The 17,450-nt window shown below is 36.1% G+C and overlaps 1 protein-coding gene across 6 annotated transcripts in view; it reads right to left on the reverse strand.

The window, feature by feature from the left end:
* The window catches only part of DACH1 (dachshund family transcription factor 1), a 366,620-nt gene that overhangs the window by 171,767 nt on the left and 177,403 nt on the right, over positions 1-17,450 (reverse strand). For all 6 annotated transcript variants that reach the window (XM_065832261.2, XM_065832347.2, XM_065832180.2 and 3 more), the window contains exon 3: positions 5,816-5,977. In XM_065832261.2, coding sequence (XP_065688333.1) covers positions 5,816-5,977 — 162 coding nt within the window. The remainder of the gene's footprint in view (positions 1-5,815; positions 5,978-17,450) is intronic.

A 17,450-nucleotide genomic window follows, 5' to 3' on the forward strand; every position in this document is an offset into this window, starting at 1 on the left:
TTTTCCCATGCCATCCTGAAGACAAGTAAAATTCCAAAGCAAAGTTTAGCGACCTGACAACACCCAAATGATCTGTTTCTGGCATTCTGTGCATTCCCAAAGCACAAATTTATGAAAGTATTCCTTTAGCTTGAAATACAGTGTGCTCAACCTAACATATTTGTCCTTAAGGTTGGATGATTATGCCTTTGCAGAGACAATGCTTTTCAGCCACAGATCCCAAAGAGGTTTACAAAAGCAGATATATGTCACTGACAAGCATTTGTCTGACGTCCCATGATGTCAAAGTTGCATGCGGTCTTGTTTTTAAAAGAAGTGTTACGTATCATACAATAAACACTGAAATACTGCAAATATTATTTCTGATCTGAAGTTATTGTTTATCTTGTTTTCATTTTTGCAAGTGAATATTTTTAGAAAGGGAACACATCCATCCACCTAGGAATACACACATTCAGATTGCGTTAAGAGAAAAATACGTATTAATAAAAGTACTAAAGTTTAAAAGAAAAAAACAACCTGTGTTTAATCTGTTAAACAATAGAAAAATTCTTATGAACTAGTGATACTGTCATTGAACTGGAGAGAGTTTGAGAACAAGCTTGCTCTGGCTTTTTCACCCTATGATTTGGAATCTGCTCACAGTACTGCCAGCTTAACCAAAAAGGATTAACTCTCATATCCAACTGAGAACACAGATAATTCTCAGTAATTGGTAAAAAATGAAGATGAATGGGGCTGAGAGATAAGGAGCAATTAGCTCATCAGCAGTTACAGCTGTGCACTCAATCCGGATCCATCTCTTGAGTCTCGGCCCCTTTTAAAGAACCCAAGCAGAATAAGCACAGGACACCCCCTCCCAAAAAAATTGCCGTACCTGCCCATCATTCCTCTCTCTTCCATTTTATTTCTGCGCTATACAAAGACACCTGTCATAGCATTCTGTGTAAATTACTACCTCTCCCAGGACCTGTATCTATAGCCGATGTTCTTTGACACTAAAAAAAAAAAAATTGAGGAAGGAAAAAAAAAAAAAGAAAGAAGAGAAAAAAAACCCAACCCGGAAACCAAATGACTACTGTAGACACTCTTAAGTTCCCTGTCAATCGTTTCATTATAGCAGCATCATCTGTTTGAAAATATAAGCAATTCCCTCATCTAATTATAGGGAGGATTTGAGGTTCATTAACATTGCCAAGGCAGAGAATCAGATGTGCAACTGCAGAGCTGTGCTGAGTGGCCTGCATTCTCTGTTTCCTTTTATTTGCTTTTTCAAGGTCTCCAAGACTTTTTCCTGAAATCATAAAAGTAATTCTTTCATTCAAAATAGACATGTGTGTTTAGAAGAAGGAAATGACTGCATTTTGTGCTGTTCTATTATTGGGCAAGGTCACTGGAGAAAAATAATTTCACCTAAATCATTTTATCTCTGATTTTGGATGAAAAAAAAAACAGTATGCAAGCAAACATTACTTTTGAACAAGAGATCACAGGAAATCTTGTGTTTTTCTCATAATTTTAAATACTGCAAGGTAATACGATGAATAGGAAACCTACCATGCCAAGAAAACCTCTTAATTTTCAACACATTTTGTGGTTGTTTATGGATTAACATGCCAGCCAAGTGTAAAATGTTGCCTTGTATTTCCTAACTGTGTTTAGAAACAGAGAACACCAAAGTCTTCATGATTGCTTCACTTCCTTAAAGAAATAATAGCAATTTTTTTTTGTATGAATGTAGTTTAAACAATGACATTTTCTTGGGACATCTGTTTTGAGATCACATTTTGAATAGATATGAACTCATTTCCTACTAAGCAAGTAATTTACTATTGTTGATAGCTGTTTACAAGTTTTATGAGTCACATTTTAGCAAGTGGCAAAGGTCTTTACAAATCCTTCACGTATTCCCTACAGTGTATACATAGTGTTTTCATTATATAAAATGTTTGGGAAGCAAAAGTATAGGGACTGTTCTTCACTTCCTACCAAGTTATAGATAGCAAAGCTGAATTCACAGAAATAGCCTTAAACATATTTATTTTCAAAGGCTTCTGTCTTTTGCTGCTGCGGGTTAATGAAGTGGAATAGCAGGGCAGTAAGTACTTAAGCAGCAAGGAAATAATTAAGCTGCACTACCTATCCTTAACTTTGGAGTATTAGACAGTAAATATACAACTGATCCTAATATCATCCTAAGATGTTAAAATGAGAAAGAGCAGAGCCTCTTCAATGAAATTTAAAGTTTGACCTTGTCACTCTCTTTCAATTCTGCAAGAAAAAAAAAATACATCCCATAATGTTTCTGTTTGTTTGTTTGTTTGCTGCCCTACGGAATTCATTTTTAAACAAAAAACCTCAGTAATTTATCTATCCTGCATGTGGTATGTAGGATTGCCACTAAAAAGAACCCGGGACATTTTTCCTTCTTATCTGCAATGTAGCTCATATCAGCCAAGCTGTCACAAGACAGTACTTGATATAAACAAGAGATTGCAAAGACATCTCAGTAATCAATATTAGGATGGCTACAGTATGGAAGCCCCAACCACTGCATATCATTTGTCTCAGCATCTATTTCTATGACCAAATGAAGCATTAATTCAAATCATAAATCTATGGTGATTTAAATCTGGGAATGAGCACCTGCCTGCTTTAATGATTTATTTTGTACATTTCAGTAAGCAGGAGATTTGTCCATATGAACTGACAGGTCACCTTCAGATGCCAGTAGCAGACTGTTTATCACCACGCAGACTAGCATCTCATCTTAGCAAGTAAATATTAAACTAAAAGAATCCAATTGATTGTGGATGGGGGAGAAAGGCGTTCCAGCCATATATTTTACTCAGTGTGCTAATACCTCACTCTCATTCCTCTGTAATTTCTTTTTTCCTCCCTTTTTTTTTCCCCTCTTCTAAAATGATAATTCTGGTGGGAGGATGCGAGCTCAAGGTTACCATGCAAAACTGAGGGATATAAAATAATTACTTATTAGTATCATTGGCTTCCTTTAACTCCCTTCACTCACTAACCTTTTGGCCATCGCTTCAAAGGACGAAGTTAATAAATTTGCGTAGTGCTCTGTGTAATTATACAATGTTCATCTACACAACTGACTTTCGTAAGTCACATTAAGCATCTGATTAAAAACAATAAGCAAGACAATTCAGAAGTAAACCTAACAATTCAACACGAGAGCCCCTATTTTATTTATCTCCTTTTAAATAGGCATTGGAACAGCCTACGAACACAGTGTGGTGAATCTGGGTACACTAATATACCATAATGCCTGTTATATATGGGCTAAGATGTATAGATTAAACTTTTAGCCCGGTTGGTTTGTTTGTTACTTTTCAGTTTGATCAGGCACACAATATAATTTAAAATATAAATGAAGACCAGGTTCTTTTGTTTTATTCCTTCCTCCTGTCAACATTCAGTAACGTAATATTTCAAATTTCATGCCTAACAACCATAATTTAAGTTTTTAATGATACATGGACTTTATGATATTTATTTGAAAAGACAGTTGAAAAAAAATGTGAGAAAAATAAATGCACACACCTACTACAAAGCAACACTTCTGAAATGTGGGTTTTGCCAAGATAATACAATATGCTAGTTTTCAAAAAAGCAACTAATTGCTAAGGACTTAACTCTTACTGAACCTACTAATAACCTGACACTAGTAGCAGTAGAAATCACTTCTCTGATTCCATAGGTATAACTGACACTGCTCACTAGATAGGACTTATTACAAAAGAAACAAACTACATGCAAACTATTTTTGAGAAAAACTCCCACAAGAAGTGTATAGGTCAAGACTGGATGCACAGACAAGCACACTGTATTTCCAGAGCCATTCCTCATGGAACGGAGACCTCTGGAATGCTGTTCACTCTATTCAGAAGAGCCATTTTTTTCTGAACAAAATTAACTCAATTCTTCATTCAGTTAAATTGGGAAATTAACTGAAGTTAACAAGTAAGTTAAGGGGCTGAGAGGCAGTTTTGACAATGACAATAAATAATCTTGCTTTGCTATCTTTGCTCTACAAAAATAGCTAGAATGTATTTTCTTACACAGGGAAATTGATTAAGTTGTATAAGAGCAGATTAGCTATCCAAATTATGCCTCAAACAATTATTTCAAAATAGCTTTTTTTTTTTTCTTTTTTATTCAGAGGAAATAGAGATATTCCCTCCATCCACTCTCCTACAAATACTTCACCTGCTTTACATCTTGATTACCTGTTAACATTTCCATGGCCATGGATGTACAAACAATTTGTCACTAGAACTGCCAAGCAGGATAACAGTTCCATAATCTAACATTTGAACATTTTATTTCACACAATGCATGCATCTAGGTCTGAAATTCAAATCTAAACTACCTTTTAGTTCTAGTACAGACTCTTGACCCTCCCAGTTTGTATTTACATTTTTTACTCTTTCTGAATACTTCACTTTTCCACCAGTACATTAGGGACCACCTGCTCCTTCCACTTCACTTGTACCTACCCTCCTCCTCTCAGATTTCAAAGACACCTGCTCTCTACCCTCTCTCGTCTTCTCTCCAAGAGGACAATCTTTATGTGACTGCACGTGTTGGTATCTGAATGCTAACACACTAATTTAAGACTATTTTCTTCCCCATCACAAAGGTACTTTTTTAAGCCTTTCTTTAAAAGGAAAGCAAAAAATCTGACTGTCTCCTTAAGCAGCAATGCATCCATATTGTCCTTATTTAAAATAGCATGTGCCTAAGTGAACTGGTTCTTTGAACTGCAATTCGCATTATTTCTAAATAATAGCCTACCGATGCCTACTGAACTGTACAGAAATGCTGTTCTGAAACACGTATTTATTTATGTTAAGGTTAGTACATAACTCTCTAAGACTCATTTCAAATGTATTTAGGAGATGAAAAACTAAAAAATAAACAAAACCAAACAAAAGAGCCAAAATAAAAACAAACAAAAAGTCCCTATCTTAAGCCATTTTTTCCAATATACACCAATCTTGCCTGCAGTCTTCAGAATGTACCTCTTTGTCATTGAATTTCTGTTGCTAAGTTAATACTGTCTCAACATGATAAAAGGAGCCAATACAATGAAATGGCATAACAAAACATTTTACAGCAGACACACACAGATGATTAAAGATTTAATCAACAACAACAAAAAGTTACTCTAGCTTTGAAGTATGCTTTAGCAAAACAAATCGTCCAAACAAATGAATAAAGTATACTGAAACATTTCTTTTTTGAGAAGAACAAGAGTTGCTGATGGCTGCTTAAGAAATGGAAAAACCTGTTAACTACATTTTAAGAATGTGTTTATTAAAATAAAATATGATAGGAACTGCAGAGTATGGCAATAATTTATTGTGTATGTATGTTTTCCTTTTGTCACAGGGCACATGAAAGTATGAAATATTTTGCTTTCAAGCTTGTGTTCTGAATTACCAAAAGTCGATACCCAGCACACTGAGCAGGAGACATTGTTAAATTTCACTTTGACACCATCATCTGTCACCCCACCTGTACTTTGAAAAATGAACTCTAAGCAATCAAACCACTTTCTTTCATGGAAAATATTAACTGGAGTCTGCAAAGGAAAAATGTTTTTTGTAATAGTAACAACACCACTGAATGCTGGTGTAAAGGTCAGATACAAAATAAAACTAAAAACAGAAATAAAAGGAAAACAAATATGCAACTTTTTACATCACCAAGGACTTCAGAAGGATAACCATTTTAATAAAATATCAGAGCATTATCAACATATAATAATGCTGTGTCTGAGACTTACCGACACTCGAATTTAGATCTCCATTTTCAGAGTCTGCTCCATGCTGGTTATTATTTGCATGATAGTTGGACATAGCTTCCAATTTAATTTTTTTCACTTTCATTGCTTCTGCTATGGCGGCATTGGTGGCAGCTGCTGCGGCTGCAGCTGCTGCTGTCAGGCCTGCAAAGTATGAATAAAATTTAATATACATTATTGTATGATTTTTCATTATTGTAGGGACTAAGGCTGTTATTCTTCCTTCATGCTTGCTACATAATGCACGGAGAACACTGAAAAACACTATTCCTCTTGTTTGATTTGAAAGCTATCAACTTTTTCAAGTAAAGTGTTTCAGATTCTATTTAGATAGTTACTCCTAAATATCCACCTAAATCTTAAATTCGTATCCAGTAACTGCAGCATTAATACAATCATAACTAACTGTAGATAGAAACACCTGCTTTCAGAAGTCTAATATAGCTTCAAAATAGTGTCTGAAGGGTCTATGAATAGGTGAACATGTACCTAACTGTACTTAGAAAAACAAAACCTTTAGATCTCAAATGTTTGCCATGGTAAAGAGAAAAAATAAGGGCTATATTTTCTATTTAAGAGTAGTAGATGAAAGAACTCAGATATTTATTTCACCTTTCACAAATAACAGAAAGGAGGTGTTGGCATTCTAGGAAGCATTTTTAGAAGCAAGTTCAGTAATGCTGCACTTCAGTACAAGATTTATTTTGCTTTATTTGCATTAAGGCATTAGGGCATTTGGCAATGAGGAATTTTTAAACCCATTTAATCCCAATCCCAAAGCCATCTTCCCACTAAACCAAATTTCTGCCATACAGTATTTTGCAATTAGAGAAATGGTCCAGCAATGCCTTCAAAACTCAAAATTAGACACAGTCTTTAGTCATCATTTTAAGTTTTTGCCCTCTTCCCTGAAAGAGGATAATTTTTGTGTAGTCCCCAAACCACGCTGCTACCCACTTAAATCCCTTTGCCCTGGCCTGGGTGGTGGCAAAGAGAGGTCAGTGTCCAAACTTCGCAAACCTGCCTACCCCACACAACTGATCCAGGGGGCAGAGATGGAAATTAAAGGGAATTAAATGTAAGAAATGAAAGGGAAGGCACTAAACCAGCTAAGTTTTATGCAGTTACGCAGTCTGGGCCCTCAGCCTGTAACATCACAAGAGAACAGACTCTCAGTCATTTTGAATCAAGGTTCTTGCCCTGACCATGGAGAAGGCTCGAAAAACCTCAGTGTAATTACTATAAAGGTGCCTGCTTGTCTGATTTTCAGCTGCTCTGAGAGGTGTGAAGTGTCTTACGGATCTCAAGAGGAATTAACTCCACAACCTACTACTCTAGTGGGCCAAAGCTCCGGCCCAGCATAGGAGGAGTGCAATTTAGCAGGAAAAACCAAATAAGCAAATAATCCCAGGCTGCCGAGGTAAATATTGCTACCGCCATTGCTTCCAAGACCCTCTTGTTGTCTCCTTTGCCTCCTTAAATGGAAAATGAGTTCACTCTTGCCATATTTTCAGCTAGCGATGGAGAGAGACAGAAGGCAAAATCCAGCAGGGAGAAGGCAGAAGGTGAAGGGACATCAGGAATCTGCCATCTCAGGGAATGCAATGAGGTGGCGTAAGAGGTGCCTTTGAATGTATCGTGGCTTGACTCAAGGTTGTCTTCCTTTATTTCTTTGCAAGACCGCATAAAGATTAGCAAACAGGTCTAGCCTCCCAACCCTCCTCACAGGCTGACTTCCAACACCTTCAAGTGCAATGAGAATTACCAAGTATGTGATAATTACATTCTGAAAGGCCGATCAATATTATTTAGAAAACTGCTATTTCAGGGAGAAGATGTACCAAAAACCAAATCAGAAGGTGGATATATATGAGGGTTTAATTTTATTTTAGCTTCTGCTACTATTACAAAATATGCATGTTCTGATCTTAAGAAGGTATTGACAATAACATGGATTGCTTCCAATGATATTTTTACCTTAGAGGAAGGATATGAAGTTATACATTATACAAATTTGGTTACAGTCCCTAAATTAGGCCACAGAAAAAAAAGGATGGTGCACCTCTGAACTTTGGTTTGCATCCTGTGTTCATTGAGCAATACAATAACCTATACTTCCTTTTTTTTTCATATATATACATTACTGACAAGCTAAAACTAGCATCTTTAAAGAACAATACTTTGGAGGAATATTCAAATCTTATACAACCAATAAATACAGCAGCAGGCCTCAAACTTTTGGTTGTGACTCTACTGTAGACAGTACTCTACTTGTAGACAGTTGCAGATTTGCTAAAACACAAGCTTTCTTTTGCTGCAAAATTTGCAAAACAGTGTATTTCAGTGCTTCTCTCCAAAGTAGGCCATACTATTTCTAACAAGCAGGGGTTTCAAACTCATTTTCACCATGGGCCACATCGGCCTCGTGGTTGCCTTCAGAGAGCTGAATGTAATTTTAGAACTGTATAAATGTAACTACTCCTACATATATACTGTCCTAAAATTACATTTGGCCCTTTGAAGGGAACTGTGAGGCCGATGTGGCCCCCGGTGAAAATGAGTTTGAAACCCCTGATCGAAAGGAAGCCACAACCTTTGGGTAGGGACTGGGAAACAAAAATACAGATTGCTTAGTTCTGTAGTACGATTTTCACAAGATAATGCTTGAGATAATAAAGGACAATTTTAAAAGGCAGAAATTAAACTATAAAATTCATTCCTTCTCTCATACAACCACATAACTAATTGAAATGATTACTTTGCTATACAGTAATTAATTTAAACTATACGAATCTGAAATGTATATCTCATATACACACTGGTGTAAATTGGGGCGGGGGGGGAGAGGGAGGGAGCAGGGGGAGGAATGTAAGTAAGGAGTAATCCTCAGAATTTTAGCTTAATGCCATTCCTCACAGCAACTCCAGCCTACAGCAGTTTCTGTTTTACTGTAACTTTTTCCTATCACTTGACTGTCATGATATAGCAAATCAACTGGCAAGTAAGGTCCCGAGCCAGTTATTGGAGCCCCTTGCATTATAAGCCCTGGTGTACCATGGTATATTCTGGTATGGTACAAGACAAATCTTTCTCTTTAGTACAAGGTCTGACTTATCTCACTTATTCCACCAGCAAAGGCAGCCAAATGTATTCTGAATAGAAGAGGTTAATAAGCTGTTATGTATCTATATGCATATTTTAAAATACTAAACTTTAAAGTTCAGGTATGGTTTTACACTTGAGTGAATACTTGGGATTTTGCAAAAAAATTATTGTTCAGAAAAAAAATATTTACTATCACTTCACTCTTAGAACAAGTAGCCAAGGAGTTTCCAAGGAGCAAACCTTTCTACACTACAGAAATTTTATCTTCGAATATGAGATTATTAGAAGTCATCTATAAAGGCAACTGAAATGAAAGAAATGAGAATCAGACCAAACAGCCATTTAGGTATTTTTTATTCTTTACAAATATTTATTTGTGCGGTTAAAAAGTATCCAGGCCAAAATATTCAATGGATTAAAGTCAACGGTAGTTGTCATTAATATTCTGAAATTGATAAGTTGTTTATGTCTGGCATTCTTCCTGCTGATTATGCAGTGAGACAGGCAGCTTTATAAATATCTCATCATTCCGTCGTCACACAAATTTCATCGACAGTGCTTATGCACAGCTATTAGCAATATGAATCTAACCATTACAAGAGGAAAGAAAATCGAACATGTGGCATTAATACGCAGTCCTGGTTCCTAACCATCTGATAGGCAGATGGTGTAAAGCGGATTCTCCAGCTGAAATGAAGGGGCACATCATTTAAAACCTTGTTTGCATTCTAACTGATATCAGTGCCATATTGATATACATGATACATCATGGCAGTATTTGAACAATCTAGTTTGTTTCAGTCATAAATGTTTACAGCCTTGTTTTTTATCTTTAGAAGCATGTTCTGAAGAGCGTATTTTTAATTTATGAAACCTATTGTTTACTTCTGTTGAACCAGAAGATTAGCGAAGAGCAGGAATATTAAATTACCACAACCACGGCAGTATAACTAAGATGGATGAATAAAGTATGTTTTTTCAATAAAAGATGTTAGTAAAGGAATTAAAAAATTAGCCTCGACATTTTATGCATTAAATACATTTATTCATTTAAACCTTACAGCTTTTTCCCCATGTGACATACTTAGAACTTTAATGCTTTATAAAGCTATTCATTTAAATCTCTTACTGCGTGCAATTAATCTTGTCCAACAATTTAATTCAAAAGGCAAAACATCAGAAAGTAAAGTTCAATTCAGCCACCACGCTTCTGAAGTAATCTCCGTATTGCTGACAGTTCCTATAGACTCATCAGCAAAAGTCTGTTCAAGGTGTCTTGTAGGAGCCGTATGAGTTTGAATTACAGCTCAATTGAAAGCTCTCCAAGCCTTAGTAGGAACTAAGGAACAAGAAGCAGAACACCAAAAGAAAGCGCGAATGATCCTTTCCTACAAAGACCTTCTCTCTTCTGTCACCAGACTACTTTGGCCTGTTGGGTGTGTTTGTAGCTGTTAATTATGTTAATAAAGTTGCAGCCTGCTGCCTCTGCCAAATATAATCATAAGCTTTCTCCTGCCAAGTTCTAGTCTAATTTACACCCTTGCAACTCTACTGAAGTCAGAATTTGGTGGGTGAGAATGAGACCAGAAGTATGCCCAGTATGTGTGGCCTCTAATGATGAAAAATGAGTGAATGAAACGGACAACAATGACAAAAAACATACCATCTTCAGAAAACAATTCTGTTTTAAAAGCAAAATGCCCAAGAGAGCTGTCATACATCATGACAGATTTTCAAAATGCGTACGAATTACTAGTGGGCACTAAATCACATCCAGGGTTTTCGCCTTCCAACAATTCCTTCCAACTATTCCCTGTCTTAAGAGACAGCTCTTAAAAGTTTCAGGTTTGATGGCACGAGCAGCTTACAACATATCCTGTTAGTGAAGGAAAAAGGAAAAGAAACTGTTTTACTTCATCAACCTCAAATATGTCTCAAAATACACATTCTGAATTGTATGCTTAGACTCTAGATTTGGTCCTGTCCCAGGACAACGTACAAAGTTATTTATGTAATTGATCTTAATTCAGATTTAAATTCCTTCACATAATTATTCCTAATAGTAATTATCATTCCTAATAGTTATGCCAATAAATAAGTAATAAACTCCTTAAAGTAACTATTTTCTTCCTTTATATATACCATATATATACATATTTAGGGGTACATAAAAATCCAATAATATCACAATGTCTTTCTTTAGCACTTTGAGAACATTTTCAAGATACCTTACTTTTGCCATCACAGAACAGCCAGAAAACCCAAATACGACTCTCAGCAGCGTGTTACATTTGATTTCATTTATTTGCTGGAGAGATCGTTCTGCAGAAATGCTTTATTCATTGCATGGGAGGAGGTCCAAATCTCATCTAAATTCTGTAAGAACCTCCTTTCATTATTTCAAATTAAAGCTTAATCCTTTTTCTTCTAGTTTACTTCAGTGGCATTGACTTGAAAATAATTCATGTCTTTTCTTGATTTAATTCAAGATTTCATATTGAGGTTTTTTACTTGGGCAAAATTCTTACTAAAATCGGAAAAACTCTGCCTGGGAAAGAAAGGCAGGGTTACCTCCTAGGACTTGACCCCGATCATTGTAGATTATTGCACTGGTTTCACGAGTTTCAGCAGTGCAGGTACAAGTTTTTGGTGGCTTATTATGCTGCTGCCCAGTTACTTCAAATGAAATAGGATTCTAACCTTAGTCTCTGATCTAATGGGTGTTATATACAGTGTGATACATAAAACAAGAAGGGGAAAGCAATCTGTGGGAGGACAGAGGTCTGATTGCATGGACTGGATTGCCGAAAGGGGAACTTCAGACGGCACCATAATGTTCTGCTGAAATATACTGAGTTTCATCAGTAGCATTCTTTATGTAGAATGTAGGCCTGGAATTTCACAGTTATCCAGAAGCCTGATTTCTGTTAATCTGCCTGGATTGATTCAATACAACAATATTGGTATATCCTAAAAATTTCATTAGCTGTTATTTCGGGATAATCAAGAAATACTTGTCTGGCCTTTTTGGCTGTATTTTCCTGGTCAATTTGCAGGGTTCAGCATAAACCACTCAACTAGATAATTTTTTAACATCTCTAAAAGGGTTATTATTAAAGGAATTGTAAAAGAAAAGAAAAGAAAACAAAACACAACACACAGCTAATTTCACTGTAAATATTGTTAAAGAAGGAATACTTAGAAAAATTCAGCCATGCAGCCATGGGATCTGGTTTAGACTGGTGCAACTAAAATGAAATTGCCAGTCTTGCACTGGGAGAAAACCGGTGTATGGGAGGCTCAAACCATCTGTTGTTCATCAGACTAATCAGACCTTTTTCCTGTAACTACTCCTAAATTGCAATATGAATTTTGAGGTCTGGGTATTGCATTTAAAATAAACAAGTAAAAGAGCTAAATTTCCACGGCAATCTTCAAATCTAAAACTCTTTTTTACTTACAATGTGTCTCCACAATTAATAACACGACTGCAGAAATAAAACATTGACCTAGAAAGAAGTACCATCCTTTTGATATATTTTGTTAAAAGTAGATAAAAACTAATATTAAAACTGCATTTTTTTGTATGAGAACTACTGGCAGATTCAATGACGCTGCCAAAAGAAGGAAAAAAAGTTTAAATGTAATTATTCTATCATTAATATTTGCCATTTATGGAACTGATGGATTTACATTCTATGAAGTTATTCTTTTCTGTGGATTTATTCCTTTGTACTACAGAGTAAAAACTGAAATCATGAAGTACATTTCAAATACCACAACAAATTACTAACTGTTATGGCTTAATGGGGTTTTCTAATCTGTGAATTTATTATTGGCTTGGTGCAATTGCGACAGAATTAAAGAACGTATAGCGCATAACTGCCTGGCTACGTTGTACTTTTCAGCAACAGTTTAAAATCCTACTGGAATGCATGCAGCATCACTACAATACTATTAAGAGAGAACATTCTTTCTTAAACAACAGTCATCTTTTCAAAACCAAGAGATCCTCAGTTCTCATTCAGTCTGTTGCATTATTCATTTCATGTGCAACCTCATGCTGGACCATAAATTGTTACTTTATCTAATCAAAGGCGACTTAACTCCACGGAAGGTCAAAGGTTTAATTTTGTGAAGTATTATCTTACACTATGAGTTTAACGGAAAAATAGAAGAAGAAAAACAGCCAAGAAACTGGTAATAAATGAACCTTTATTGCCTCAGGCATTGGCCTAGTTAATAAACTTTCATTGAAGGTTTCTTTCAACTGTTATGGACAATGAGGTAAAAAAAAATCTTAAATTACAGCCATGTGTGACTTTTAAAGCAGGCATTCTTTTTTATCTCAGCCTCCCCAGCTTAGGAAAAAGACAAAGAGATTGTCTTCAATTTCTTAACGAAAAATGTATGCTTCTAAACAGATGAAAAAGTGCAGATCAAGCCTTTTTAAAAGCAGAGGTCAGCTTTGAACAATATAAAAAAATACTTTTCCTGAAGTGTTGAATCTTGATCCACAACCTCTTTAACTGAACAGCATGCAATTCAAAAAGGAAAAAAAAAAGTATGTGGGAAGGGAAAAATATATATACTAACAATATATTATGCTAACAATGATGCTTGGTTCCTAACAGACTCTCTGTTTTACATTTGCATTGCTAGAGTGCAATAATGGCTCTTGTTTAATAGAATGACTTATTATGGGAACAACTTCCTGGCGCTTTTTGCAAACAGAAGTTCCTTTCTTCTTTTTGTGCGTATTATCTCATGTTCTCACAACGCTATTCTCGCTGTTACCAGAAATTAAAAAGTTTAACATAATGACAGTAACTGGTAGCTAGTGGTGTTCCATGAATTTTCTTGATTTAACATTTTCCGGTTTGATGAACTACAATGTTTTTATTGACATATTATTTGAGTCCAATTTAGAGAAGGGCATTTCAGTTTAAGTTATACAGTCTAAAACAGTAAGAAAATCAGTAGTACTTAATAAAACCTTAGCCTAATTTATAACTAGATGGACACAATTAATTAATCGTAGCACTGCTACAATTCAAAAATACTGAAAGGACGTGTTCATGCCTGTAATGGCAGTAATGTAGCTAAATACTCATAATCTTTCAACCAGCAGGAGCTTTTGTAGATTTTTTATAAACCTAATCCACAGCTTGACACAGATCCTGGGGTAATGGCACACAGTTCTTTGATTAAACTAATACCTAAGCAGTGTTGAGGCTGATGGCCCCGTCCCCCCATGACTTCCAAGCTCAGCCTTCCAAATGGAATTGCCAAATTCTTTCCAACACAGCCACTGTAGTCCAACTGCCTAATCACGTGTGGGAAATTTAACTTACCACGCGTATATGTATTTGTGGCATCAGAACAAGTTCACAATAAAATGAGATTTTAGCTGTGGACCACGGATGTTCAGCTTTAGCTTTTGCAGCTTTCTGATGGGATGGATGTGCCCACTGAGGGACCCGTTCTCTGCACTGGGTCCACGCGAGGAAGAAACAGCCCACTAAGATTTACTCAGTGTGGGATCTAAGCCTTTGTGGCCTTTGTGGCTTTGGTCCCAAAGTAACATTTTTTCCCAAAGAAAGCAAGATTAGATTCTTACAGTCAGTGGATAAGAATAGTCAGCTACGGACTTCTTTCAGACTCCTGCCTTCCCCAAGAAATGAAAACAGCATTATTCCTATTAATGAAAAGAGCAGGAAAGGAATGCAGGGCGTTAGCTGCAAATAATTGCCTTCCCTAAGATGAATTTTTATCATAGCTGCTCATTACTCCATTTCAGTGGACTTTTAAAATATAAACTACTATTTCAGGGTACTTTAAATAAAGTTTTCATGGGTTTATTCATTAACAGCATAAAAAATATGCTACATAAACTTAAATATGCTACATAAAATTTAAAATATCTTTAAAAAACTGACTCTGTTTTGTCACATTTAGCTTCAAAGTAGATACTGTTTCCCACCCTCCAAAAAACAAACCAGAAATCTTTATATTACAATATATATTGACAAATTCTATAATATTCTACTGTCTGTCTCTATTTGCAGTGTGCAAATCAGGGTGCACCGAGTATCATGAGAGAACTCAATGTAACACTGGAAAATATCCCACAAATCTACCGATTATTTCAAGGCATATATACCATTGTTCTAATACAGGAAGTTGGGTAAGAGAATTTTCACATTTCAAAATATAAAGAATTCACCTGCAAGGATCAGGAGAGTCCTCTCTCCTCCACCACCCCTCTATTCACTTTAATTGTTGTGACCTCAAGAGCTGCGCTGTGGCTTTGGGGCTCTTTTTTTTTTTTTTTTTTCCCTTTTCTTCTTTAAGTTTCGTTAGATCCATTATGCATTACGCTGTGCCAGAGGCAAGGCATGGGGCTAAATGTACTACTACAGCACAGTGATAGCAGAGTATTGTACTGTGATGCAGAACTGTGATACCGAACAAAAGTAGCGGTGATAATGACTTACAAGGAACACCGTGTAGGCCTGTTTTCAGATGAAAAGGCAGCCAGTTCTTACAGACAGCCCCCTCCCACCCATAGCCTCTACTTGTTGCACCAGGAGGCATCCTGACTGCTGAGCAAAGCACTAGACAAACTACACCATCTCTTCGCAATGCAAACTATGGCACGACAGCGGGATGATGTGCACTTGTGTCTTGTCCCAGCACTCAGTCAAAGCATTGCCATGTTATCAGCCAAAATCAGGGGAGTTCTCTCAAGCCCACAGTCTTCTAACACAGTAACATCTCTGAACACTTTTGTTCTGTACCTCAGAAATGTCCAGTACTTAAAAAGTAAACACCTGAAAACTCTTAATAATGTTAAAGATGAAAATGTGGCATTTATAAGGCATACATCATTTTTGTATTTGTTTATAGTAGCACTGGAACAGGCTCCCCAGGGAGGTGTCACAGCCCCAAGCCTGACAGTGTTCAAGAAGAGATTGGCCAACACCCTCAGACACACGGTGTGAACTGTGGGGTTGTCATATGCAGGGACAGGAGTTGGACTTCATGATCCTTGTGGGTCCCTTCCAACTCAGGACATTCTGTGATTCTATGAAAGCAAACATGCAGTAACTTTTCTATATTTCCTACCATATAGATGTAATTGCAGTCTATATTATGAAAACCTGCAGCCATTTGTAAATTCAGATTGACATACGTGATCGTACATGCTTCCAAAAGGCAGCTGACAGCTAATTGGTACCACTATCTGCCTCAATTTGGACAAATATTCAAAGCTCACCAAACCTGTAAGCATAAGGGGGTCCCAACATTGTACATTATATGTACATTGCTAACAACACGTTGTAAAAGATAGAATTTTATGCCGCCATGCTCCTCTCAAGTTGGTGGCATCAATCATCAATATTACAACAGTTATTTCAGAGTTTCCTTATTTTGTAGGGAGAATTAGATTATAATCTGCAACAGATAATTTAATTTTTTTTTTTCTTCAGCCTTAACAGCTATCAACAGATTAGGATTTTCACAAATCTATCTGTTACTGGAAATCACTTTCCTCCACCTTCACACACGAGTTAGATGGGACATGTCTTGAACAACTTCTTATTCCTGTGGGCTTTGACCTTCTTTCTTACAATTTCCGAATTTCAGGTTTTAGACTTATCTGACATGCAGACTGGCTAGATGGGCTGCGCATTTAGCACCAAGCGAGTAAGAGAAATAACTGACAAAAATTTAATTAGTATCCCGATAATAACTCCCTTTTTTTTTATCCCAGCCACAAGTAATATAACTTCAACTAACTGCAGTATGAAATCTCAATACTTAGCAATAAGAGTATCAACACTCTGATGGAGAGAATGTCTGCAATCTTTCAAATAAAAATAGCATAGCCTATACAATGTATGTGTATTTCTTTGGCATTTTCTAGACATTACTAGACTTAAACACTGTAAGTTCTAGACTAAAATTTTCAGTATGTGTCATTTGAAAAAAATGGAATAGAAGCAGTGTTATTACTTTATGTTAGGAATCAGAACATCATTCTAGTGATTTGATACTAATGTTGACTTGAAGTTACTCTGAAAGTCACACAGATAGCTACTAAGACTGCAAGTATAAAGTGTTGATAACTATCAACATTTGTTACTACATAGCCCGAAGAGCTCGGTGGTCATTTCCCAAAGTGAACTGAAGAACGTATTAGCTCTGAAACATGCCAAGTGGACTGCTAACGTGTGGAACTCTAAACTTTATTTGGCAAGCATAAAATTCAGAGGAAACGAGGGGAAATGACTGTGTTTGTTACAATTCCTTATATTGAATTGCTAAGCTCATTTAAAATTGAATTCTTAATTGCTAGTTAAGACATGGTAAAACACATGCTCAGTTTTGGAAACACAGGAACTACTTTGTAAAAGGATGCAGACCTATTGTTGAATTTAATTTTGCGATGCACTTACAGCACATAAAATTAAGGAAACTTTTTCTGCCAGTGGTTCAAGAAGTTTAT

This window comes from Patagioenas fasciata, chromosome 1, assembly GCF_037038585.1.
Source record: "Patagioenas fasciata isolate bPatFas1 chromosome 1, bPatFas1.hap1, whole genome shotgun sequence".
Lineage (NCBI taxonomy): Eukaryota > Metazoa > Chordata > Aves > Columbiformes > Columbidae > Patagioenas > Patagioenas fasciata.